At 41.6% G+C, this 27522-nt stretch overlaps 3 protein-coding genes across 4 annotated transcripts; 1 reads left to right on the forward strand and 2 right to left on the reverse strand.

The window, feature by feature from the left end:
- The first annotated feature begins 991 nt into the window (after positions 1-991).
- klhl43 (kelch-like family member 43) lies at positions 992-14491 on the forward strand. The gene is made up of 7 exons (XM_041955267.1): positions 992-1149; positions 8375-8969; positions 9062-9210; positions 9686-10032; positions 10864-11163; positions 11249-11424; positions 12174-14491. The coding sequence occupies exons 2-7, from the start codon at positions 8659-8661 to the stop codon at positions 12964-12966; spliced, it is 2076 nt and encodes a 691-aa protein (XP_041811201.1). The 5' UTR covers positions 992-1149; positions 8375-8658; the 3' UTR covers positions 12967-14491.
- A 760-nt stretch (positions 14492-15251) lies between these two features.
- rpl11 (ribosomal protein L11) lies at positions 15252-18008 on the reverse strand. The gene is made up of 5 exons (XM_041955241.1): positions 17842-18008; positions 17466-17572; positions 16954-17085; positions 15921-16031; positions 15252-15354 (listed from the first exon to the last, which is right to left on the reverse strand). The coding sequence occupies exons 1-5, from the start codon at positions 17963-17965 to the stop codon at positions 15325-15327; spliced, it is 504 nt and encodes a 167-aa protein (XP_041811175.1). The 5' UTR covers positions 17966-18008; the 3' UTR covers positions 15252-15324.
- A 1256-nt stretch (positions 18009-19264) lies between these two features.
- Positions 19265-27393, reverse strand: LOC121619808 (cyclic GMP-AMP synthase). Of its 2 annotated transcripts, none has more exons than XM_041955712.1 (9): positions 27335-27393; positions 25428-25576; positions 25038-25270; positions 24174-24396; positions 23929-24059; positions 22869-23022; positions 22095-22194; positions 21062-21184; positions 19265-19912 (listed from the first exon to the last, which is right to left on the reverse strand). In XM_041955712.1, exons 2-9 carry the CDS (start codon positions 25549-25551, stop codon positions 19525-19527), a joined length of 1476 nt encoding a protein of 491 aa, XP_041811646.1. In that variant the 5' UTR covers positions 25552-25576; positions 27335-27393; the 3' UTR covers positions 19265-19524. The 2 variants fall into 2 exon arrangements, with proteins under 2 accessions (XP_041811646.1, XP_041811645.1); XM_041955711.1 differs by having other exon boundaries at positions 25038-25282.
- Between the last annotated feature and the right edge of the window lie 129 nt (positions 27394-27522).

The raw sequence follows: 27522 nt of genomic DNA on the forward strand, positions 1-27522 counted from the left end.
TGGTACTGTCTGTATGCCAAGATTTCTGTTCCTTAAGGGAAAATATTGACCCCTGAGTATCAAAGTATTTACACGAAACACGAAGTTTCCTTTCCTTTCCTTTTCTTTTCTTTTTTCATTGATTTGTTTGTGGATTTACAAAACACACTGAGTGATAATCTGTTTATTATTGTTTTTAAATTAGTAGAATGGTTTGGTCTGAAAAATGTCAAAAATTCTAACAAATGGCCAACATAATTTCCCAGGGAACCATGTGATGCCTGTGTCCGACCAACAACCCAAAACCAACAGACACTCATTTTACTACAGTATGAAACACAAAATAGTCAAAAAGTCTAACATATGTGCTCAGTGCATTTATGTGACCGCCGTTATTTCTGAGATTACGATTTTACATAGAAAACCTCTTCATCAATTTATTATATATGTTGCATTTTTTAGATTCAACTACTTCTCCTTCTTCAGCCAAATAAACCCTTTAAAAAGCCTCTTGGATCAGCTGGAAAATGCATCATCCCAAAGCTGAAAACAGGCTGTTTTTCTGTTTTTGCTTCCATACTTTTACTTAAGTTAGGTTTTGAATGCAAGACTTGTTGTATTGGAGTACTTCCACAGTGCTGTATTAGTACTTTTACTTAAGTAAATGATCTTGAATACTTGCAGCACTGAAGATTGGTGAGTTTAACAGTCAAAGAAAGACAGCGGATACACAAAATTGCAACCAAATCTAAAACCTGAAACCTCAAGGCCATTAGGGGGGTTGGGTGAGAAGAGCGCTGGCCTCTAATGGGGTATTTTTGGAGGGGTGGGCGAAGAGGGGTGCCTGTATTTGGAAATGGAGGAGGTGGAAAGAAGAGGCTCTGATGTGAGCTCAAGGAGGCGTGGTTGGATTAGAGATGTTTGTGGGTGGGGGGCGTTCAATCGAACGTCACAGCTTTGGTTGAGACCCTGATTTTCCCCTGGTACTGACACACACACACTCACACACAGCACTCTGGCAGACTGACAGAGGACGGAGGGGCGAAGCAAAGAGGAACCTGTTAGAGAACAACAATAAAGGAAAAGAAAGAACTTAAAAGAGAGCCATCGGAGAGAAGCTAAGAAAGCTACAGGAAGGGAAGAAGAGCAGGAACCAGGAGGGAGAAAGAGGTAAAATACATTTAATTTGGCGGAAGATTGTTGAGTCAAGTTTGCCACTAATAGGAACCAAAGTGTCTTTGTGTCTTAACATCTCCATGTTCTTACTTTTATTTCCACTAAAAAAGTGGATTGACAAGCAGCCTCTTCCAACCTTTCAAGTACTCTACTTCAGTACAATTTTGAGGTACTTGAGTGTTTCCATTTTGGGTTACTTTATACTTCTACTGCACTACATTTCAGAAGAAAATGTTGTATACCTTTTACTGCACATTTACTGTTGTTTATGCCTCAGAAATAAATATTCAAATAATAAGATGTAGATTATATAAGACTCATTATCCCCAATGAGTGCTTTTACTTTTGGTTCTTTTACTTCATCCTACGTGTAGCCAAGTATTTTTACATTGCTACTGACAGGTAAATATATGTGACTTCGAACTTCGAACTGCATCATCATCATATTATTAAGTAATTTATACTAATTTTTATATTCAACTGCTGAGTGGAAACAATGTGAGGCAGTTGCAGCTGGTGTTGGGATATTACTACACTACAGGGGGTGTCCGTCCTTCTCTTTCCAGTCCTTAGCTGTAAAACAGACACACACACACACACACACACACACACACACAGAATACGCACATGCATACACGTTGTGATGGTCAGCACTTAAAAATAGTACCCTCATGAGATAAGCAAAGCAATTCAGCTGCTGCCACAGAGCGATAGAACTGGTGGCGCAGCAGGCAGGGTAGTGTTTTTCTGTGTGTGTTTGTGTGTGTGTGGAGGCAAAGGTGGTGGACAAAATAACAAAAACACTGAACAATACCATAGTCCTGCAGTTAATACCACTGTGGCAAAGGTTCATAGTGTTCAGGCTCTATAAAGACTGGTGCTGATTCAATTCAATATTCCTTCATGTTGTAGCATCTGTCAGGTCGTTGTTTTGGTTTTACATTGTTTCAGTTCACTTTCACTGGTCTCAAAGTGTCCTTTTCAGCTGCAGCAGGCGGCTATTTTTAAAGAAATGTCCTGAAAAACCATGTGTACACGACCTGCACAGCACCAAACAGCAGACAGACACAGTTAGCGACTAGCTGGTGAACTTAGTGGAGCATTTAGCACCTGCCAAGCCAGATATTTCCCTCAGGAGTTGAGCTGAAATCATCTTTAATGGAGTGAATATTGACTTATATTCATCAGTTGGACACAAACAAATAGTGCTAATGTAAAAAAAAGTATGTGTAAAAAAAGCAACTTTATGCTAACAATTCTGCCATGTCAATTTAAAACATGACACTAAATCAGCGCTGTTGTGTTCACAGCTTGTTAGCACTGCCCCCAGGTGTAAAAGGAATAGCTCAACATTTGGGGAAATGCACTAAATCTTAGCGTAGCTTAGCATAAAGCCTGGAAACAACTAGCCTCGCACTGTTCAAGCTTAAAAATATGCCTGTACCAAGCGTTTGCTAAGGTTACACCAGCCCGAGTAAGCCCACAGCAGCAAAACCCCCGAGTGTGCGCAATTCAGAATTGAGCATCTTGTTTCCTATGAATTCAACTTTTTATATATTTCTTCTCTCAGAAGTCTTGTGAAAGCATCACTGTCCCTCCAACTCAACAACAGCTCCTCAATCAAAGTCATAAACATCAAACCAGAACAATAAAGACATCAGAAGCACGAGATTGTGGTTGTACTGGGCGGCTCTCCAGTGTGAACGCCGTCCGTTATGTCACTTATGTTGGAAGGATGCTGTTCTTGTGTCTTCTGCAGACGCTCCTTTAAAAACACCGCTCTGACAAAAGCAGCTGACGAATTTGTGCTTCTTCTGAAGCTTCAAACACTCAGAGATGATTTCAGGCTGAGGTCAAAGTCTAAAAATAAAGTGCCGGGACCAAAGCTGGGCCTCGTGTGCTTAGATTACCACCCTTCTCCTTTTCTTACACACTAGAACAGTTTATTTGTCTGTTCGAATTAAGACCAGCGCACGTTACCACAACATAAAGTAACTGCACGTTACCACCTGGCAACCACAAATTAACATGCAGTTACTTTATGTTAGGTATCTGCTCGCCCACATCAAACACAGAGGGCGCGAGACACAGAACGGCCATTAGATTACTGAGGAGTCAGTCTCAACAGTGTGAATTTAAACATAAATCTAATGTTGGTAATGCTGAAAACAAAAGAAAGGTTCAGTGGGTTGCAACCGGAGAAGATTAAGAATGTAAATAATCGTCTGTTTGTAATTAGAAGCTGCAAACTGAAGCTGATGTTTCCCTGCAGCACGTGTTGTGATCGAGCCGTTGGCAGTGATTCAAACTGAGCTAAGTTTCTGTCCAGCTGGACGTTTAATTTAATATCTTTCAGAGTAATTAATCACCCAAATGGATTCATGTGTTTCAGAGTAAATTGACTGACTCACTGAAAATCAGCACTTCAATACTTGTCTTTATTCTCTTCCAGATGCCTGTTTGTGTGTATGTGGGCCACCAGGCACATATCTGACCTGTTACTGACATCTGCAATATTTTTTGGTGTTGGGTTGCATTTTAAAAAACCTGCAGAGTTTCTCATGTGAGAGTCACATAACAACGTGTAGTGTACTTCTCAAAGGCTTCCTGTAAATTTGTGCTAATTACAGGAAAAAGCTCTGAATATTTTTTTTTAATTATGTTATTGTGTAGCTCTTCGTCTCCACAGCTCCATTTAAACCCAAGTAAATATTTTTCTCTGTTCATTTATTATTAAAACTATTATTTTTTGTGAACGATGCTTTCTTGAGTTTCTGCTCAGTAATGTTGCAGTCACAAAAAGTTAGATTGTAAATAGAAAATATATTAGAACAAAAAGAAACAATATACACATATACTCACATGCACATACACACACACACATACAAGCACAAATATAGATACCCAAATACTATATGGGTCATACATATAAATACTTAAAGTAAGTAAAGATATAAAAGAAAAAAGTAAAATAAATAAGATACAAATAAAGCAAAGAGCAAACTGTTAACTTTATTCTTGACATACTGTATGTTAAATTTATACTTGCCCTTAGACAAGCACATTTGTGCACGTTCAGCTGTGCATTGACGAAATGGCACTGGCTAATCCTCGACATTATTGAAAAATTTAGGTACCTGTAAAATAAAGCATTACTGAATTATTAGTCAGAGGTGTAAAAATTCTTTACTACAAGTGCTTCAAGACATATTTAATAAGTTTCCTCAGGTTGCAAGTGAGGCCGTGGTGCTGTTGTTTTGAAAGAAGATGCTGTTGTTAGTTACAGTATATTGTCAGTGATGATGGTGGTGGTGGACGGGGGGGTGATGGTTAGGTCTGATTCCCAGTTTGGTGGATGACAGAGCAGCTGCTCCCTGCATTAACCTTGGGTCCAGATATTTCTGAAGGCTGATCTCTGCAGAGCAAAGATTATTTTCATGCCACAGAATCATTTGGTTCACATGCCTGAAACGCTCCAAGGCCATTTCAAAAGCGAATATTTAACTTTTTACTCCACATTAATACAAGCAGTGACAGCTACAGCTACTATTTACTTAACAGATTAAGATTGTACTAAAACTAGGACTACTGCCTCGTGGTTGTTCGCCTCCGCCATCCAGTCAAGTTGCAGTTTACATCCATGTCTGCCCAGACTCATGTAATATATGGAGTGAAGGCTTTGGAGGAATTTCATTAAATTGCATAAACTGCATTTTTTGGTGAAATGGAAGCTATCACTAGATTGACACGTATGATTCCAGTGAAGTGAAGATAAATATCAGCAGAACCAACAAGCTTGTGGAGGAAAACAATGCTTCAAATATTGCTGCTGCTGCAGATAAGCTACAAATATATAAAAGGTGGATGCTTGACCTAAGATCTCTCATAGTGAAGCTGACCTTTGACCTCTTGTGTCAAATTTGATGAAAGGCGTCCCTGAGATATTGGTTCATGAGAATGGGACGGCCTGCGTATGATCATGTTATGAAATACACCACATTCTTCCAGATCAAAATAGTGTTTCACAGCCTTTTGGTTTGCGACTCTTTACATTAAATCAGTGTCTAGTTGGTGCCTCCTGTCATGTTTCAGTGTATGAATTATTAGCAGCTTCACCATTGCTTAATTTGAACAACACTTAAAGGCCTAAAAAGGTAAAACTATCCAATAATTCACAAGAAAGCAAAGATTAGAGAAAAGTCCAAAATATGAAAGCACATTTGTGTATCAGAACTTTGTTGTTTTATCAGTATTAACAATCTAATAATAATAATAATATATAATATGTAATAATAAATCATATATTATTGAGCATTATGGGGCAGATGGAATATCTTGAGCATTTGTTTGGTGAAAAAGCAGAAAATATGCTAAGTGGGCAATTCGACTCTGTATGTTTATGTGTTTATTTGTGCTTCAATGAGGTTATACAGTGTCCTGACTGCTGGATGTTGCTGTTTCAACTGTTTAAAGGGTGATTGCAACATCCCAAATAGCCTATACGGTCTGTAACAGTGAGCCTCTGCTCTTCATATGACACCGACAACAGCTGCTGCTGCGTCCTGTACAATCCTGTCTCCGTCCGCCGGTCTGTCCATGTGTGGAGCCTGCAGACCAGAGAGCCAATAGATGCTATTTAAAAGGAGCCCAGTTCAGACACAGAGCGAATGAGGCGGGGCGGAAACATGGAGTGAATGGTGTATACATTTGTGGTCCTGATGGTTCACTGTGGTTGTGTTAGTGTGTGCGTTGTTGGTGTCAGGGTACTTTTCCCACAAGGACACAAGTTTACAACTAAAGCTACAACTAGGCCGTTGTTCACGTTTGAGAGTCGGGTTTCAGTGGCAGTAACACTGGTTGCAGTGTTATCAGCATTGTGAGTTTTATTTAGTATTCGTAATACTAATAATAGTTTATTGCAGAGGTCACAGAAAGTGGAGTGAAATGGTACTTCATCACATTCAGTTAAGACATACTGCTGACCTGACTGAAATGAACAGAAAATCAACTTAGTGACTCAAATCTTTGATATTCTGAACAGGAATCTGAAGTTGTTCAATCTTAAGAGATGTTCAAAACACATTCAGCTGCAGAAAATGTTAAATTCAAGTTCAATGAACAAGACAAAGAGTCTACAGCTGAGCTAACAGCTCTGTGAGGCTGTACGTACCTGTGCTTTGAACTTAATGCTAGCATCTGCATGCTAATGTGCTCCCAATGACAATGTTGAGGCAAAGCACGTGTAATGTTTGCCATTTTCACCATGTTAGTTTAGCATGTTAGCATGCTAAAATTAGCTAATTAGCACCAAATACAAAGTAGAACAGAAGATGATGGGAGTGTCATTACTTTTGAGATTGCAAAAAGGGATTAGGGGATTACAAACCTATAGGGATTCATCATGTGGGAACTATTAATGTTTCATGGCAATCCATCCAACAGTTGTTGAGTTATTTCAATCCAAACCAACGTGGGCCGACTGACCTGCAGAAACACTGCCACCCCTGCAGCCATGCCACTAGCATGGCTAAGAAAATACCTGCATAAAATTAGCTTTAATACATGAAAAGCTGCAGTTTGTTCTATCAATGAGCTGACTGTCAGTTTATCCAAAGCTGAAGCAAAGATGAGAAAATGCAAAATGGCAGCTAAATGAAAGAAAGATCAGGTATAACTGGCACACAGTGAAGGCCCCAAACAGGAACTGGGGTTATTTTTCATTCCCACCCTGACAGCACTGAGGTGATCTCTGCACCGGCTCGTGAAAATCACAACAAACTGAGAGCCAGGAACAAAGATCATCGACCTGCTGTTTACCACCCGACGCCCAGCTCATGTTAAAGCTCTGCAGCACAGCAGGGGGGCTTCACTGCAGATATTACTGACTTTATGACTCCTCTCAGCTTCAGCTAGCCTCCTATTTTAGCTAAATGCTAAAAAGTAGCTTAGCACTTAGCATTACCCCACATTTTTGCTGTGTGAAACTATTTTTTTCACACTTGTACAGTTTTAGTTACATCCATGCACACCGTTTCTCTCATTTGGTCGTTTCAGACACCATCCACCCTGGAGATCAGCACTCAGATGTGATCCTACACTCCATGTCAGCCATACTGATCTGCTGCCGTTTGCAGGGCACGGCTCATTGCGATGATGAATAAGATTCCCCAGTTGCTTTATGGTTGAAATATACAGCGTGTGAAATGCAGCATTGAATGCCAGGGGCCGCTGTAAACCGCCAACCCGACCCTGAGCTTCATTTCTGGGCGGCCTCACTGCAGGACACTTGCACTTGTCATTCACAAAGCTGCTGGCCCAGACAGACTGATGGAGGTGATCCTCAGTTGGATTTAGGAAAGATGTTGGCAGTCGGTCTGAGTGTTGTTGTGTTGTGTGGTGTTCAGAGATTAGCGGAACAATGTGCATCTGTCAGTGGGTTTGTCCTTCACTGACCGTGAGACAATACTATGAGTTAAAGTCTGGAAACATTTGCAGGGCATGTTTCATCCTTTTATCAAGAATACATCGTCTATGTGGAACAGCTTTCTCTTTAAGAAGATTGGAAATACACACTGCAGCTGAAAAAAAAGACAGTTTTCTGGTCAAAAAAGAACGAAGAAGCCAATTAAAAACATTTTAAGCCAGAAACCATCTGTTTTTCTGCACATTTTATCCCATATATGACAAATCTCATAACATTTACATGAACAAAATCAAATTTCCAGACCATTGAATCTCACTTTACATATCTAATCCATTTCTGTGAACATCTTGTTTTCCTTTATCACCATCTTGTGGTGACACAGTGTCTCTGTTGGAGGCACAGATTTAAAAGGTCAACAACAACAGAAAGAGATAAACTCCAGCAGGCTTTATGTCTCTGAATGTTGACTTTCTGAAATTAATCCCAACTAAATGGCTCCTAAAAGAATATTAAAATAAATAGAGTCTGCATGTGAAAAAAGCTACCTTACATACCTCCCCACCATCTGACAGCCAATTATTCTTTTCAGCTTCTCAGCCTACAATGAAAGTTACAGAAAATCCACTGCATCACGATTATAAAGCACCTCAACAGTAAAATGCTATAATGAATATAAAACATCATGAAAGAGTAACTTGCAGGTTGAATTTGTTACTAGTTTTATACTTGATGATCATTTGAAGAGTTAATGCAGGATTTTTCATACCTGTGTACTTTTCCACCTTCTTGTTTCAGGTGCTGTGTGCTGTGTGCTGTGTGAAAGTGAAACCATCAACGAAATCACAAAGTCACAAACTCCGTCCATCACACCATTCTTCAGAGGACGACAAGACATAACTGCAACATCCAGCCAAAAGCAGGGCTATTGTTCTGTTTGTAGACCAAGTCAGCACTTACCTCAGTGTCAGGAACCATTTTTTATTTAATTTTTTAGCAAGTGAGCCCATCTGTCGAGAAGAAACCATTTACAGAAGCAAACTTAGGCTAAAACCTACAAAACAGAACCTCAACAGTCAAAAATGGCCCCCAAGAAGAAGGCCTCCCGTCAGAAGAAGCCCGCCGTGGAAACCATCTCTCAGGTCGCCATGGAGACCCCAGTCCCGCTGAAGGTGGAGAGCCGTGGTGACGGTGTGGTGGTGGTGGAGACCGGGGTGAAGAAGATTGAGCAGATGGCGGCGCTGGACATCGCTCAGCTGAACAGCCTCAACCTGCCGCTGCCGCCGCCGGTCATCAAGCCCGGGGAGAGGGGCTTTGGCCTGGGCAGCGAGCTGACGCGACCCCTGCACGGCAGCGCCCTGCTGGAGGAGCTCAGCAAGATGCGGCAGGAGAAGTAGGTTCTGATGCTTATATTTGTGTCACGATTAATGGCATACAATCCTGATGTCGAATGACACAAGTAAGATACGACGTTCTCCTCCTCAGGTTCCTGACTGACCTGGAGTTGGCCTGTAAGACAAAGGCCTTTGACGTCCACAAGCTGGTCATCTCCTCAGTCAGTCAGTACTTCAGAGAGATTCTGGCCAAAGACCCTGGCATGAAGCGCCTGGAGCTCCCCTCCCTCTCACCTCTAGGTACACCGCCCAACTGTATATCGTCCAGTTCCATTTATGTTCAGCCAACATCGTATCAACAAAATTCAATGTCGTAATCTTATCCAGAGCCAGTGTGGCCATCACTACGAATGCATGCAGGGCTTTATTTTAACTTCTAGTTATGATCCCAAACTTGCTGGATGCCAAATATTTTACCCTGAACTTTCTTCTTTTCTTCTTTATTATAATTATCATTATTATTTGGATTATTTTATTATTATTTAGGATTTGCTGTTTGCGTTTGTCTTACACGATAGCAAACTTCAATTTCTTTGCGTTTTGGACTGTTGGTTGGACGAAACAAACAATTTGAAGACAAAGTGCGATGGCCATTTATCATGCTGTCATTCTGACATTTTATATGCAAATGTCTGGCTTCTGGTGTTAAAGACTCAGGTTTGGTTGTAGTTACATCAAAGGTCTGTCTCGATCTCGCCCACACTGTCGTCTGCAGGCCTGGCCAATGTCATCACATTCGCCTACCTCGGTCGCGTCCACATGTCCCTCTACACCATTGGTTGCACCGCCTCCGCCGCCACTACCTTGCAGATCCCTCAGCTCCTCAAGATGTGCATGGACTTCCTGCTGGCCGAGCTCAACGTGCAGACCTGCGTGTACATCTGGAACATCGCTGCCGCCTACGGCCTGCTGCCCGTGTGCGATGCCGCCCGCCGCTTCGTCCTGGAGAACTTCGTGCAGTTCGCCGACACGCCGCTGTTCACCCAGCTGACCCTGGAGCAGATCTCTGCCTTCCTGCAGGACGACGCGCTGCTGTTGCCCTCAGAGGTCACTGCCTTCCAGGTCAGAGGTCAAACTTTGTCTTTTAAGGTCAAAGGTTGAAATGTGTATTTTAGGTTTTTGGTTTTTCATTTCATTCTGAATTACTTTCCGCACTACAATGAATCATTGGCTGTTTAATCTGTTGCTGTGGTTTTATATCAGTCCATTTAAATCCAAATTCAAGAAAGATTCTTGGAATCAATTATTGAGAACACAGCCTTCACTCCGGATACCCTACCCTCCCTGCTATTTTCATCCAGACCTAAAAACAGACCCCAGACCAGCTGCTGAGAGCGTAACACAGTTCCGTGAATCAAAGTCACCTGCAGGTCGACTGTGAGGAGAAACCACCAAGTGTAACTTACTGTATGCAAGAAGTTTATTAATATACAGCTTCATTACAGACCTAAATAGACGAGCAGCTGAGAGGGAGAGAAGCAGTGATGTCTGTATTTATAAACTGGACCAAATGTGAGTCTGTCAGCGCCCAACTGAGAACGTTTGTTAAATGATTAATATAAAGTAAAGCTTCAAGCAACAGGCTTTTCGTTTATTTCCTTTATCATATCACAAACAGAAATTTCAGCTCTGTAGTTTTCCTGTTTTTGGGCTCGAAGCTCATATTCAGTCATTTCTCTATTCCCTGTTTGTCTCCAGCAACGCTTCCTATCTCCCTCCTTCAACTAGCAATATTATTGATTGTCATATTCAGTTATATTTTGTACTTGCTTGATACCCTTTGGACAGTTTTGAGGCTGTATATGATGCACTTTTTGTGACTTTTGGAGGTGCTTTATGAAGATAATTATAACACTTTACATTCTCTCATTCTCTGGAAATGTCTCTCTCCAGCTGGCCATGAAGTGGCTCGACTTCGAGGCCTCTCGTCAGGCTCACGCCGCGGAGCTTCTGTCTCACGTCCGCTTCGAGACGATCCCGGCCAGCGAGCTGGTGAGTCAGATCCAGCCGGTGCCCCGCATGATGATGGACCCTCAGTGTCACCGCCTGCTGGTGGACGCCATGAACTACCACCTGCTGCCCTACCAGCAGAACACCCTGCAGTCCCGTCGCACTCAGGTCCGCGCCAGTCAGCAGACTCTGCTCACCGTCGGCGGTCGACCATCACTCACCGAGAGAGCTCTCAGCCGCGAGGTCGGTGCTTTGTGTCTGTTTTTATATATACTACATTAAAAGAAACAACTGAAACCCCTCTCTGACCTTTGACCTCGGTATCCAGGTGCTGTGGAGGGACCCACGTGAAGGTGGAGCCGCCTGGCGTCACCTCACCCAGCTGCCAGCGAAGAGCTTCAACCAGTGTGTGGCTGTAATGGATGGCTTCCTGTACGTGGCCGGAGGAGAGGACCAGAACGACGCCCGCAACCAGGCCAAACACGCCGTCAGCACCCTCAGCAGGCACGAGGACAGGAATTAATTCTAACTTTGTTAACCGTTAATAATGGTGAACAAGTCACTCAGTAAAAAAAAAAAATCTGTGGCTGGTTTTGATTCTCTTCCAGTATGTTTTTCTTTTTTCATGTTGCTCTTCAGCCCCGTTCACACCTGCCATTAACGTGCGTCTTGGGTGATCAGATCACAGCTGGACAGATCTAAGTACAGGTGTGAATTCACCCAAGAGGCATTGAGGACTCACTTAGATCTGATCTCTCAGACCACATTCTGAGATGGCCTGAGGTGCATTTGGCCACATTTGTTTAGCAGTGTGTACGCAAATGTGTTCTGGGCCACAGTGAAGGACCACCTACTCAACTTAAGTCATCCTTGTGACAAACTGGATTCTTGTAGATGGAGTACACGTGAAGCATACTGTCTGATTTGCATTTGGGCTGAAAAGTCCGTTTATCACAGAAATGATGTGTGTGTTTATTTGCATGTAGAGCAAAGAAGTGAGATCTCATCACAAGTGTTCACTAGAGGCATTTTAATGCCAGGTGTGAACTGAGGTACATAGAGCTTGACTCATGCCGCATTACTGCCAGGTGTGAACAGGGCCTTCAATTCAACAAGTAGACCCTCCAGGATAGCCACAGGCCAAAATCTAGTAATTAATGAGTTATTAACATGAACAACTACAGACGGATGGCTTATGGTTTCAGTTTCAAATGGACCCCTCTAAACACGACTCTTTCCTCTGCTTCCACCAGGTATGACCCTCGCTTCAACACCTGGCTCCACCTGGCCAGCATGCGTCAGCGCCGCACCCACTTCTCTCTGGCAGCCAGCGGCGGCCGCCTGTTCGCCATCGGTGGCCGCAACGTGGAGGGTCTGCTGGCCACCACTGAGAGCTACCTGCCCTCCTCCAACACCTGGCAGATGCGCGCACCCATGGAGATGCCCCGATGCTGCCACTCCAGCGCCACCCTGCCCTCCGGAGACATCCTGGTGACCGGTGGCTACATCAACTGTGCCTACTCCCGCTCTGTGGCATGCTACAGGGTGGAGACCGACACCTGGACTGAGAAGGCCTCCATGGAGACACCCCGCGGGTGGCACTGCTCTGCCACTCTCGGAGGGAAGGTGTATGTGGTGGGAGGCAGCCAGCTGGGGCCCGGCGGTGAGCGGGTGGATGTGCTCTCCGTGGAGGTCTTCTCCCCAGAGAGTGGCACGTGGAGCCGAGCCGCTCCTCTCCCCCTCGGCGTGAGCACCGCTGGCCTGTCCCCGCTGGCCGACAAGCTGTACCTGCTGGGAGGCTGGAACGAGGCGGAGAAGCGCTACAAGGCGGCCGTCCAGAAATACGACCCGGCCACTGACAGCTGGTCCATGGCGGAGGATCTGCCCGAGCCCACAGTGGGAGTGTCCTGCTGCACCCTGACCCTGCCGCCCCGCCCCGCGCCGCGCCGGCAGCAGCACCGAAACACCCCGGCCCACGAAGAGCAGCAGCAGAAGACCCGGAGCAGAGAGAGCAGCGTGGCCCCTTCACAAAGCACCACAGCATAGGGAGACAAGGAGAAGGGAGAGACTAGAGCAGAGGAGGGCTGGTTTAACCTCAGGAGAACATCTGGATCATGTCTGCTCTGATTACTGAAATTTAAATTAATTTCAGCCTGTAAATAATTACACAAAGAATTCTGGATTAAAAAAAGAAAAAAAAAACAATACAACATAGCAGAAATATGTTTTTCTTCATTGTATTATTTAACTAAAATATATTGTAGAAATATTTAAAATTTAAAATAAATGTTTAAAATACATATATTTTATAAATGTAGTTCTGTACTGACAACAATAATTTGGCTTTTACTCCATAGATTTACAGTTTAGGTGAAGTACAATCGTTCCTGAGGGGATTTCAGAATATCAAAAAAACAAAAAACAACACCTGACATCTGATCTCCATCGTTCTAAATACAAGACAGACAATTAGATGCTAATTTAAAATACAACAGACATACATGCAGACCCATGAAATGCCCATGTATGTGCTGGTTTTACAGAGAGAGCCTGATCCAGTGATCTACAGTGATCTTAGGAGGTTTTACATTGGTGGAAACAAGAGGAGAAAAAGGTGGATAAGGGATGAATTATAGCGTGGAGCAGGTAAAGGCGGAGAGGTGATGGATGGAGGAGGATGATGATGAAAGATGGCAACAGTGGCTGTCTGTGTTTGGGCTGAACAAAACGTCACTGTGAATCCACTGGCTGTTTGTGTACAAAGATGTATCTATGCAGAGTGTGTGACGTCCAGCTGTGAAAATAAGTGTGAATGTGTGTGTGACAGAGATGAGTGTGTGACAGGAGTGTGTGGCGGCTGCAGGAAATGAGCCAATTCTCACAAAAGCTGCAATAATTAAGATTTCTCATCAGCAAACTTGAAATATTTTTCACGAGGATATAAGCAGACCAGCAATAAACAAACCAGTGTTTGTTTTATTTACTGAATCTGGTCAGTAGTGCAGCTCAACTGCGGCAAAATAAAATATAGATGCGCCGCTTAAAATGAACATTTTATAAATGCAATGGAGTGAAACGATTCAGGTGTGAACAGGAGAGGAAGGCGGTGTGAACACGATGACACAGGTGAGATTTAAAAGGAAATAAAAGTGTCTTGGTTTCCGGTTCTACACTTCAACTTTCCAAATAAACCAGGAAGATTGAGAAAAATCACATAAACCTTTCAAAAATGCATAAAAATCTGAAAAATATACACAAAAATCCAACAAATAAGGAAAAAATCCCTACACCTCACCTGTGTTTCAAAACATTTGCCATCCGTTGACATCTAATTTTTACTGAAACTAAGTCAAACTCAACTGAAGAAGCAGTGAGACTCCAGCAGATGGAAATACAAGATCTCCTTCTTCTCACCCTGGTCCTGGATACTGATTAATGTAGTTTATCATGAGACACAATGAGGCTGATCTGGCTCATTTGATTGGCTGAATCCCTCTGTATTTGTCCATGTCTTGGCACTGGATGAGTTCTGTGCTGGTGGTCTCTGTGGGGTTTCATGAATAAAAGCCAATGTAATCTAAACGTGCCGCTTCTGTGTTTTATTTCCTTTATTTCCTCAGACTGCTGTAGTCCGAGTGAGAAGTAGAAAAGGGCTGTGCTTTCATGTGCTGCAAGAAACATGTAAGAGGTCAGAAACTTCACTAAAATTGAGCATTACATTCAGCAATAATAGCGATTAGTCTTGAGTTAAGGAGTGTGATTAACATGTGTAACACAGGTGTCTGTCCCAAATTCAGTGGTGGTTGAGTATTTTAAGTAAACCCATTTAAGTACTGCGTATTAAAGAAAGCACAGGAAGAATTTCTTCTGTAAGTGTAACAAACTGATGAATGATCGAGCATCGAGCGTAGCCAGTCATGGTGGAGCAAATTTTTCATTCGATGTAATGTGGATACATGGTCTACTGTTAAACAATGCATTATAGTTTACACTTTCAATTATTTTAAACTCTAAACTGCACAGTAAATAAATGCAGTGCAGTAAAAGGTACAATATTTCCCTCTAAATGTGGAGTTTCCTTGTTAACTCAATCAACCTGTGTCTTGGAACAGGGTCGTGATGTTTAAAAGGGAGATGATTCAATTACTGAGCCAGGTCTGTAGATGGCAGTGAGTTCATCTGTCTGTTCAACACTACTGCCCACGTCAGGTCAAAACTGCCAGTCTGTTGCAGACCAACTTGGCTTATTTGTCAAGATTTTAGGTGTAATTGAATCTAATTTAATTTGAGGCATTAAATACTTCAAAATAAAAGTGTACTTATCCACCAAAGAAAGACCACAGTAACACAAGTCATTTTTTCCATTTTATTACTTTGTTACAAACAAGATCGAAAGGTGGTCCTTTACTTGCCGGGGAGGATGATACCGTCATACTGGAAAGAAATAACAGACAGATATCAGTTTGTTGTTATTGACTGCAGAGCATGAAAAGGGGATTCATGTAATTATCTACCATTTCAGGTGCAAGAACCAAAACCCAATAACGGAGAAAATATCACAAAACCACAGAAAGTAATTTCACCCTGCAGTAACTCAAACTGAAGTATTAAAATGAATGTCACCCCAGCATGATCTAGTTTATAATCATGTAAAAATGTCATGCTTTTATTGTGGAGTGACCAGTGAGACGAGGGGACGGTCATAATAAGCAGCTTGGGTTAAAACAGAGCTGATTTTATATGATTCTCATTCATCCAGGTCATGGTACTTCTAGTGCTTCACAAAGGCAACTGGACTTGCTTGACATTTCGTCTCTCATCCAAGAGGCTTCTTCAGTTCTGACTGACTGGTGGGAAGTCCCAGGCATTTATGTAGGAGGATAAATGTCCCCTTCCCCATTAACTCTTAAAAATGCTCAAATGTAAACTTTTAAAACCTGGAAAGCTGGAGTAAAAATTCCAGGTCTCTCCAGATGTGTGGGAACCCTGACAATACTCACTTTCTGCTGGAACCAGCGCATGGCCTCCTCTTTACGGATACGGTGCCTGAAACCGATGCGGCCTGTTTTCCGCTTCTTGTCAGCGATGCTGAAGCCGGGTCTGCCCAGAACCTGAGCACAAAGAGGGAACAAGGCTGGTCAAAAACACTTAAGCTCAACATAAACAGTTTCTCCATTACGCACAAACAGTCCAGAAACATCAGCGTGTATCAATAGCTGGTGCCTGGCCTCATCACCTTAGTGCTGGGTGAAAATGTTGGAAAATTCAGGTATTTAAGCAGACTCACTGACACGCAAGTCCAGTGTTGATTCTATACAACCTGAACAATTCCAATATAAAACAGACAAAAATAGCCATACAGCTTTACATTTGAAAAGCTGTAACTAAGAAATGTTTAAACTTAGTGAAATTGACATTTAATCGAATAAAAGTTACTCAGGATGTCGTTCCAGCACTACATTTAACAGATGGGTCCAACAAATTTAGGTTATTTTGCACAAGAAATTAGTTTCTTATGGAAACAAAAATGTGCTTTTACTCAAACTACAACGCATACTTTTGGTATTTGCACCTAATGCGATCAAGCTCCATCAACATGTCTGACGGCCATGGACAGGATTAATTCAAACAGAATACATTAAGAAACAACTAGGAGTAACAGCATTAAACGAACGATCGTCCTGTTTAAACACCTACTAAAGAAATGTGAAGTGCAAATGTCAAATACATTACAGACACCTGTTAACTAAGCGACAGTACCTTAACCTGCCTTGTCACATTCAACATAACTTTTATAACCCAACTTAAGACGTTGCCAACTTTCAGACAATGACGGCCCTTTATTTGACAAATACTCAGCAATAATTTATTACAGTTCAAACCGATTTAATATTTTAACATCACTTCTCAAATACATGCATGTACCCCACCAATTATACACACACATGCAAATGTTTCAACTGAAAGCACATCACAACCCCAAACCCATCACATCCAACTAGCTGTAGTTGAAGACATCTGTTGACCACTTACCACGTAGAAGTCCAGTCCGTAGATGCCGATGCTGGGGTCGTACTTGATGCCCAGATCGATGTGCTCCTGGATACCAAAGCCGAAGTTTCCGGTATCGGAGAAGTTGTTCTTTCTCAACTCGTACTCACGCACCTGGAAGCAGGAGCAGCAGAATGAAGCCTCTTTTTGAAGAAGCAATAATGTGTTGATATCATAATTCTCCTGTTAGTTGATAAGTACGTAATATAAAGTACTCAGCCTGAGTGCATGAGAAAGGAATAGTCCAAAGAAGCATTCAACCACATTGCCATTTGTTTGACCACATGCATTTTGTTTTTGGAAAGTTGATGACACAACTAGCCCCATAGTGTCAACTGCACTCACAATCCTGGGTATGCATGACGAGTGCATTTACATTTTTCAATACCATGACATTTACTTCTAATTAGTCACTGAAATTTACCACAAACAGACCAAAATCAGTGTTAGCATAGGTTTATTTTTCCAGATAGGTCTAATTTTTTTTGTCTGACCTTGAGTCCTTTCTCCAGGATCTCCTCTGCTTTGGCTCCACGGACGGTGCAGTGGACAGCAATCTTTTCATTTCTGCGGATACCGAAGGATCGCACAGTGTAGCGGGCTGCAAGTGGAGGAGAGAAACAGTTAAATACCTTTATCAAAGCACCCCCACTTCCTAGACCAGCTTTACTTTGACTTCCAGCTGCTCGTACCACCTTTAACTCCAGCAACAGGTACAATGTGACTTTTTCCATGTGTTGAATGAAACATTGACAAGTATTGTTGCGCTTAAGTGAACGTTATATTTAAACCTCTACATATGCTTTGAGCCAATACGTTCCACAGTTCCAAGGTGCAACATCGAAATCTTGACACCAAACACACACTCACCCTTGGAGAAGACGGGGGTCTGCCCTGTGAGCTGCTCCAGCACCTTAGCAGCACGGGTCAGTCTGTCTCCACTCTCTCCGACGCAGATGTTCAGGCAGAGCTTGCGAATGCGGAGCTCTCTCATGGGGTTCTCCTTCTTCTCACCCTGGTCCTGGAGGACAGAAAATAAAGGGTCAGTGTTTCACCACAAAAAATGAAAAACTTCCAAAACATCAACATCTCAGTGCATCACGCAGGAACACCTGGTTACCCATAAGTTCCAACACCTATTAACTGCTGCTGCCTTGTTGAGTCAACTTACTAGCATTAGCCTACTGACAGGCGAGCACGAGCAAGAATGAGACTGGTGTTACAAAAAAACTTGACAGTAAACACGAACATAAGTTGAACACTAACAGTTATTATTCTCTCTCTGTCACACAATCATAAACTCCGGACATTGCTCCTCTCGGTCTTAACGTCAAACTGCCAAAGTCCCAGACCAACACATGCCGGCCAAAGGACATGTCCGTACATATCCCCGCTGTTTCTGGTGTTAGCATCGTCACTGAGCCCATACGTGTCCGGAAAATAAATACTGCCTTCTACACACCTAAACAGTTCAAATATAAGCTGACACAAGCATACTTAAATGTAACCATACAACCGCAACCTCGTCTATAATGACAGACTTTAACTCCAAGTATACGGAGGACAGTATTTTCCGCCAGCTAGCCTGTTAGCATCACTCGTTTTTTAGTTTAACAGCCTGCTATCACCTATATTGACAAAATACGACTCTAGTTTGATCATCCATGATGAAGTCTAAGTCTCTGTGAATCAAACAGCAGCTAAGATGATCCTACAGCTCAGATGATTGTGGATGTTTACTCCAACTTCATATTTGATCGCCATCGTATAATATGACACGGTACTCACCGCCATGTTGGATCACTAGAAGAGGACGTTACGTTTCCGGCGACGGACTTTTATAGTAGTGTGTTCAGCGCAAATGAGGTCGGGTAAAGATCGCGGGAGGAACGCGAGGGTTCCGTTTTACGCGCTAAAAGCAAAATATTAGTATAAAAAAACAACTAAATAAGTCCATTCTTTTATCGTCGGCAGAGGCTACGAAACTTGAATTTGCTTTCAATTGCGTTAACAATGACATGTTGATTTCATCAAGATGTGTCACCAGAAAATTAATCAGAAACAGTTTTGATAATCCAAAACTAATCTTTCCTATCTTTCAGGCAAGAACACGTAACGTTCCTTCTGATCCAAGATTCACAAACATGCTTATTTGGTACTTTTTAAAATAACCATTGTAAATTCAGCATCTGTCTTGTTTTGGACCTTTGGACATTTAAAACAAGAAACAAGAAGTACGTTAAGCTCAGGGAAATTGTAAGGGACATACAACACAATACCAAAGCACTTCACATTAAAACAAAAGGTGACTTTATTTTACTTAACACACAAAAAAATGTATTGCAGAGAGATGATTTCAAGGTGTTGCTTATCTGTCCCATATCAACATGGAATATATTATATTTGATGTATGTCATTGTTCATCATCACACTTTTATAGACAGTTATTGTGCTTCTTTTCAGATAAGTGATAATGCCCTTTATTACCTGGTTTTACTTAATATATACACCTGATGGATTGTATTATTCCAGACATTCATAGTTTCAAATCATTTACATGCAGAATAGGACACATACCAAAGCTACGGCAAACACTAGGATCAGTTTATTTATAAATGCAGTGTTCAGAAAGTGAACTGGCATCTGTGTGGACGACTTATCGGCGGATATCTCAGTAGCATCTGAGGATGGACTCATTGGTCTCATTGGTGGGACAGGAGCTGGAGGCTTCAGCAAGGGCAGGCCCTCCCTCCTCTGCTCCTCCAGGGCGCTGACAAGAAAAGCCAGCGCTTTGCGCGGGAAAACGGTCGTGGAGAAGAGGTTGCAGTTGGGGGCGAAGAAGTGAGGGAGGACTCCTCTGCGTGCATGGTCCTCCAGAGCCCAGAGGAGGTGCAGGAAGCAGGCAGGAAGCTGTTGACGAGCCCACATGGAGTCGCTGAACCTGACAGGCAAGACGCAGGGGGAAAAGATGTCAGCAAAATGAGAGACTGAAGAAAACTGAATGAATGACTGGAAATGATAATACAGATTTCTATTAGTTTCTATCAACCAGTGCTACTAATATCAATGCAAACACTTCTACTCACCCTACTTATTTTAAAGACAATAAGGGCTGAATAGGGCTGCAACTAGAGATTATTTGTATTCACAATTAGTAACGTTTCTAATTTTTTAGTTCATTCATTTTCAAGTTCTTTAAATGTCAGTAAGTAATGAAAAGCCCATCACAGCCCAATCTGTCTCTACAAGTGTCAGAGTAGTGCAAGCGGGGTGGCAGGAGAACAAGAAGCAGGAATCAAATGCAGAAATCAGAGGCAGAGCTGACACAGTTCAATTAATATTAATTCATACAAAGATCAAATGTACAAAAGGCTTATGGGATGGTGAGGCAGACGAACGTCAATGGCCAGAAAAAGACAGTTCAGGCAATCAGAGAGTCCAGAAAACAGGCAACGTCCAGGAGAACAAGGCAAAGACTCAAAAACACCAAGAGAACAAAACGCAATAAACGAAAGGCAGGAATGATTGACACATTGTATAAAGATGAACCAGAGAAGCATGGTGAGGGACAGGTGAAACTAATCAGGGTGAAGCACAAAATCACACAAGAGCAGGAAGTGAACTGAAAGAGAGGAGCAGTGAGCATTTCAAAATAATGATTTTGAAATGACGTGAAACAAGACAAATCTTCATATTTAAGGGACTTGGATGAGAGAGGGTATTTTTGCTTGATAACTTAAACATATTACTTCAATTTGCTTCAATTTTTATTGAATTTGACAAAATTCACAAATTTTTGTCAAATTTTTGTTGATTGGCTAATCAATTAATAGTCTGATTGTTTCAGCACTGGTAATCCTACAGTGAACACTTCTGTGCTTACATACATTAACTATTTTTTGGGCTGCATCCAATTATTTTTCAATCTTAAAATTACTAAAATAAATTATTGATTAATCTGTCACTACTACACAACGTTGTAGTAGTACTCATTGTACCACTGCTAACCAGTACTGCTTCTACATCTAGTGCTACTGCTTCCATCCTTTCTATGATAATACAGATGTTTTGGTGAAGATGTTAAGAGTACCTGATGGACAGGGTGTGGAGGAAGGCGGTTTTCCCGTGGTACGAGCAGAGGTCTTCCAGTTCTTTGGGAAAACGTTGTTTCAGGCCCTCAATCAGAGACTTGAGGAGCATTAAGCACTGCTTCCTGCCAGAGAAATAATCAAATCGTTTACTGGCAATCGGCAGTTACATGTGGCATCTAGGCCTGTGGTAGCATTGTAGCAGCTAACAATAGCTAAAGCGGTGAGAGTATGATAGTATCTTAGCAGTTAGTATTGGTAGCTAGCAATTAACATTAACAGTATAGGTGAATCTAGCTTTATTGTCTTCTTCTGTTCCTCTTAACAGGTAGCGGTTAGCACGTAACACTAGCTAAATGGTAGCATCGGAACTGTATTGTCTTCTTCTGTTCTTCTTAGCGGTTAGCATTAGCATTAGCAATAGTTAAATGGTAGCATCGGTACTGGCCACTACCTGGAGCATCTCTGGGTCAGTTGAACGTGGCGGTGCTGTTTGGATTGTGTAGGAGCAGTGTGAACTGGCACTAGGGGGGGTGACTCTGGGACGCCGGAGTTCACTGCCTAACCTCCTGGAGGTGTAGTGGGACTAAGTAGGCGAAACACTGTTGAAGGGAGGTTTCCACCTGATGACCCCCAGAGACGTGTTAGGAATCACTGCTCTTTGGCAGGTATAGAGGCAGATTAGAGCTCCAAGGTTCTTCACTGAGAATGAATCCTCTTTTTGAGCACAAGTATCTTGTGTTTAAATTAACAACGGGCCTCAAGAAAATCAATTCATTCCAAACATATCCTTATTAAAACATTAACAATTATGACACCTATGACATATGCAGCTGAACCTTTTTATAGGTTCATTTACTAATGATATCAAAGCATTAATAAGAACAAATTTCTGTTGAGTAATAATGCAGTTATTCATGTTGTTAATCCATTACTATATTTTAACAAGCCAAGTCTGCAATTGTAAATGTCAATTAGTCATTAATAAAGAGTCTGAAGCTGTCGGTGTTAAGTTGTTGTAGCTGAGAGTCTCACCGGCAGCATTTGGTAGCGTTGCTCTCACAGCAGGTTTTCTTGTTGCCGTGGCTCGTGATGATTTTCTTCTCAATGTGAGAGAAAGAAATCCTCCAGCTCTCTGTGACAGAGAGACAAAACCACCTGATGAGAAGACGTCACCAACACAAACACACAGTGGCGCTAACTACTTTATATACTGTTGGCTAGTTTCATCTAGAGCGATGCATCATATTCTATATGATCATCATACGTTTGCAGCGTTGCTGTCCTGTGAGAACCTCGTATCTTTAAAAAGCTTTGTGAGCTCAGAAAAACAGCCCGTTTACAGCCTTGTGACGATGTGTTTCGCAGCTTATCCACGTGGCTTTTTAGATTTTTAGCTTAAAGTAAGACATCGTCCTTCAGTTTATCAGAGAAATTCAAAATCTGCCAATGTGGAGATGGAGATACGTGGTTTTCACAGGACAGAAGGGGTATGGAACGTTGTAATCTGAAAAGTATATGGGAACTAAATCTGTCAGACAAATGCAGTGGAGTAAAACATTTGCCTCTCAGGTGTAATGGAGTAGAAGTTGCATCAAATGTAAATACTCATGCGAAGTGTGAGTACCTCAATTTTAAAGTGCAGTAGTTGAGTAAATATACTCAATTGCATTTCATGACGAGTCATTGGGATCTTCAGGTCACAAGTTTGTCAGAGTTTGTTCTTGCAGCGAAAGCGTCCACAGACCACTACTAACATCTTCTCTGTCACAATCATTGATGTTCACAGCAGGCAGGAGTTTCTCTCACCTTTGGCTTCCTCGCTGAGGTTTCGTCCTTTGAGCCTCTTTGGTACAAAGAAACAGGGTAAACTTCTGATTTCTTGGCGAACCTTCTTTCCCAGCCAGTCATCAACATCTGGGCCGTGACGCACAGCGAGCGGCCATCCCTGAGAGGAGTGAGCCTACAGGAACATGGACAAAATGTTCAGTCACATTAGCTCAGTAAACACATACACCTCCAATACTATTACGATCCTCTGCATTACATTAGTACACAGTACTAGTACCCCACTAGTACTCATTCTACCACTATTACTATTACTACTATGACTACTAATGCTATTGCCAAAGATGGAACAAGTACGCACATCTTTTACTTTAGTCAAAGAATATAAAACAAGTATTTACACAAGTATTATCCAGTGGGCTAAAATATCTGAGTTCATTTACTCAAGTACTGTACTTAAGTACAATTTTGAGGTACTCACACTTTACTTAAGAATTACATATGTATAGTATAGTATATGTAACGTATAGTATTACACTATACTTTTACTCTACTATATTTCTGAGGAAAGTATTGAACTTTACACACCACTACATTTATCTGTGCAACTATTAGTTACTTTGTGGATTTGGATTATTGATACAGAACAACAAATAAATTACGATGTATTATTATTATATATTAAACTATCCAGCAGCATGTGAAATCATTAAAATTAGCTCCCCCTTTACCAGCTGCAACATTAAAGTGATGTTTACACGTTAATGCATCAATAATTATTAGACAATTATATGATGTGTATATATATATATATATATATATATATATATATATATATATATATATATGTGTGTGTGTGTGTGTAGCTCCTGTATGACTGAGCATCATCAGCTGTTCATGCGTAAATAACATTTATATAATAATGCATTTAGTCTGTTTTTTCCCCTTTAATCTCTTAATTCATATCAAGTTTTTAGGTGTCTTTCATCTGTATCTATAACCTGAGAACGGTGGGTGATTTTTTTCTCCAGATTTCCATTCCTCAGCTGTCATGATAAAAATGTACAGATTAAACGATCACCTCCAGAGCTGGAACCACGTCCACGGAGATCAGCTCGTCGCTGCAGTTTTCAGTCCTGAACAGAGATAAAGTCACAGCTGGCGAGTTGGGACGCTTCCTGTTCACCTCCCAGCGACAGCATTTATCGGGCACTGGAAACAGGGTAAAGTAAACACAGACAGGACGTAAGTAGCTTGATTTTATGAAGTACCGGTTGATTGACACAAACAACAGATGAGACAGATGATGAAAGGCGATGATCACACCTTGGTAGGTCTTAAGGAACTTGCGGACCAGGCGATACATCTCGCTCAGGATCTTGCTCGATGAAAGCGTGCGCTCGTTCTCCAAAAGAAAGGCTTGTATGGGGCTCCGAGTGGGCCGGGCAAAATCGATCCGATAGAAGAGACCACCGTCGAGCTCCGTCATGTTGAGGCGTGAAGGAGCCTGAAGCTTCAGCATCATGTCAAACTCATCGGGGCTGTGGATCTGAAGCAGGAGCGCAGGGATTCAACACAACAGTGGTGTTGCTGTATGAGTGGATGAGTTTCCTTGCTTGTCTTTGATTTGATTATCAGACCTGGTTTCATGTCTGAACCACATTGGGGGGTCAGTTTCAGACCCAATGTTTAGTCACAGCATAATTATGGAAAATCATTGGCTTAGTAATGATGGCCAGGTAATGGAATAGCCTTTTGGGAGGCTCTGCTGAATCCAATCCATCTGCATTAAAATCTACATATATGATGCCTTCAGTGGTCATTTTCTGTTGGCGCTGTCATAAAACAGTTAAATAAATGACATGTCTTAACACTGAGGTCATGGTTAGTCATGGTGTTGGACTGGACTGCATCATATTTACAGGCGTGTTGTTGTGCAGAACAGCACCACCTCTATCTATGGCCTCAGAAGTAAACATATAATTACACATTTCTGATGACACAAAACGAACATTATGAACTCCATAAAGGCAGAAATTATGGCAGAGCTGTTGTGCTGAATTGCAATAGATTGTAGAAGTGTATGTGCATGCTGTGGTGTTTAAGTCTTTGTGGAAAGTTATAGGATATTTGTAGAAGAATACAAATCTCTGGATGTAGTGTTGCCTTAAGTGGCAGTCATGACCTCACCTTAACTTTCTCAAAGTAGCTGCCGGTGGTGAGGAACTCAGCTGACTGAAAGAAAGGCTGATCATTGCTGCTCCTCAGGAATTTCAGCAGGCTCTCTCGGAAATCATTAACCACCTCTGCAGCCCAGCGGCGGTCTGTCTGCCGGATCTTGAGGTCTTGAGCGCTGAGTTTAATCCAGCTGGCCAGCTCTGGGGAAATGGAGACCGGCTCCTCAACCGCTCTGGACCGCTCCTCTGCAAAATGGACTTTACAGAGGAGAGAATAACAAGAACTCGTCCAAATCTCCAAAGCATTAAGAGCATGTTAATGTTAAGCTACAAGCAGCAATGTCAACAGAACAATGGCAGGTATTTCGAGATTAAGCTGCAGCTTTTTTACACTCTTTATCACCTGCAGGTTGTTGTTGAACTTTCTGTCTCTGTCTTGCTGGTGTGAGACGTGGAGGACTCGGCTTTCCTCTGGCGTCCTTGCTTTGCTGTGCTGCTTCAGTCTTTAGACTGTCCTTTCCCGCCATCACTCACTCGTCTTAGCAGTCTCGTCTACATACAGAGAACCAGTGGTGGAATTTAAATACATTTACTCAAGTACTGCGCTTAAGTACAAATATGAAGTATATATTCTTGTACTTGAGTCGCTTTCTAATTCTACTGCACTACATTGATTTGACTGCTTTGATAAAAATGAAATTACTCAACAGTATACAAGTACAGCTGAAGTGATTAGTTGACTAATCAATCAATCAATCAGTTGATGGAGAAAATAATCAGCAAATTAAACCATAATGAAAATAATCATTAGTCACTGTCCTATACAAATAAAACATAACACAAAAAGTAAGGAAATTTGTGTTTGGTAGATTATTTCTTTGTTGTAACAATGCTTCTTGGCAATAAATCCTATACCATTGGAAAGCCTGTTTATTTGCATTTTAAATGATGACAGGAGGTGCCAGGCTGTTGTGGCTGTGTATGGTTCTTCCACACGCGACTGAGGTTCCTGTTTGTTAAATTGTTAAATTGCCAATATGTCTTGTTTCTTCAGGCTTCAATCATCCAATCCACCAAACAAGAGTCAATAGGAGAACAAACTGTTTGGCATTGGCAGAGGAGATTTGGCAAATGTTTCATGGGCGCAGCCCACATACTCAGCTCTGCTGCTCATTCCACAAATGCATGTTCCTTGCACATTTGAAACCATTGAAAGGGGAAATAAACAGGCTTTCCAACCGTATACAATTTATTGCCAAGAAGCATTGTTACAACAAAGAAATAATCTACCAAACACAAACTACCTTACTTTTTGTGTTAGTTTAGTTCAAAATGAGATCCGCCTCAACCAACTGCAACAATAAAATCCTGCTTTTACATTGATGCATCAATAATAATAATCCAATAATATGGTCAACATTTACATTCAATATAGTTTTTCTGAGTTTATTGATTATGCACTCTACATAGCAAAAGAGCTTTATGGCAAAACAACTGCTGCTTTTGGCCAATGATTTCTTTTTAATAAAGTGAACACAAAATATTTATTTTATAGAACAAATAATGGACACGCTGATGCATAAACAGAAAAATAAAAATAGATATATTTTATATCTTTTTTTTTTACAACCATTTTGATTTGTTCAACTGGACTGAAAGATTTAGTGTGGAAAGTACACATGTACACTGGCTTTAGCAATTTTAGTAGAATAACCGCAAAACCATGATTTACCATAAAAAATGCATCAGGCACACGTAGGACGAGTGTTTTTGTCAAGTGGACGTAAACTTTTTATGCCACTTTAACAGTCCTCTTTCCTGTTAACGATCTACTTCAGAAGTTAAGAACGCTTTCGAGTAATGTTTGTTTTGACTTTGATACCCTTTTTACAGAGCGCCAAAATTTAATATGTTTAACTTTTTGGTAGATGCAAAAGCAGACTAATCCAGCTAAACAATCCTGTTAGCCTGAGCTGCACTTTGTGCTTAGTGCTAATTAATTAGGAAATGTTGCCATGCTGAGAGGCTAAATTAAGATAGTGAACATGGCAAACGTCCTAAACATGTCCTAAACATTGGCACTGTGAACTTGTTAGCACAGCATGCTATCATGTTAGCACTTACCTCAAGACACCACTGTGCCTAAGTACAGCCTCAAAGAGCTGCTAGCTTTGATTTAAAGCCGATAGATAGATAGATAGATAGATAGATAGATAGATAGATAGATAGATAGATAGATAGATAGATAGATATTCATTATTTTCATTATCTATTGGAATCTCTGAATGAGATCACAATGCTATAACTCACCTGTTTCGAGACGTGTCTGTTGCTGCCGTTGTTCTATGTCTGCCTTCCTCTTCTCTATTGACTACCTTTACTTTCACTTTCAGATTCCCTGAAGTGTAATCTGAGGATAAGGCCGTCCTCTCGCATCCTCCTCCTTCTCAGTGGATTTAGTAATAATAAAATGGCAGTTGCACAATTCCAAATATGCT

Source organism: Chelmon rostratus, chromosome 16, assembly GCF_017976325.1.
Source record: "Chelmon rostratus isolate fCheRos1 chromosome 16, fCheRos1.pri, whole genome shotgun sequence".
NCBI lineage: Eukaryota > Metazoa > Chordata > Actinopteri > Chaetodontiformes > Chaetodontidae > Chelmon > Chelmon rostratus.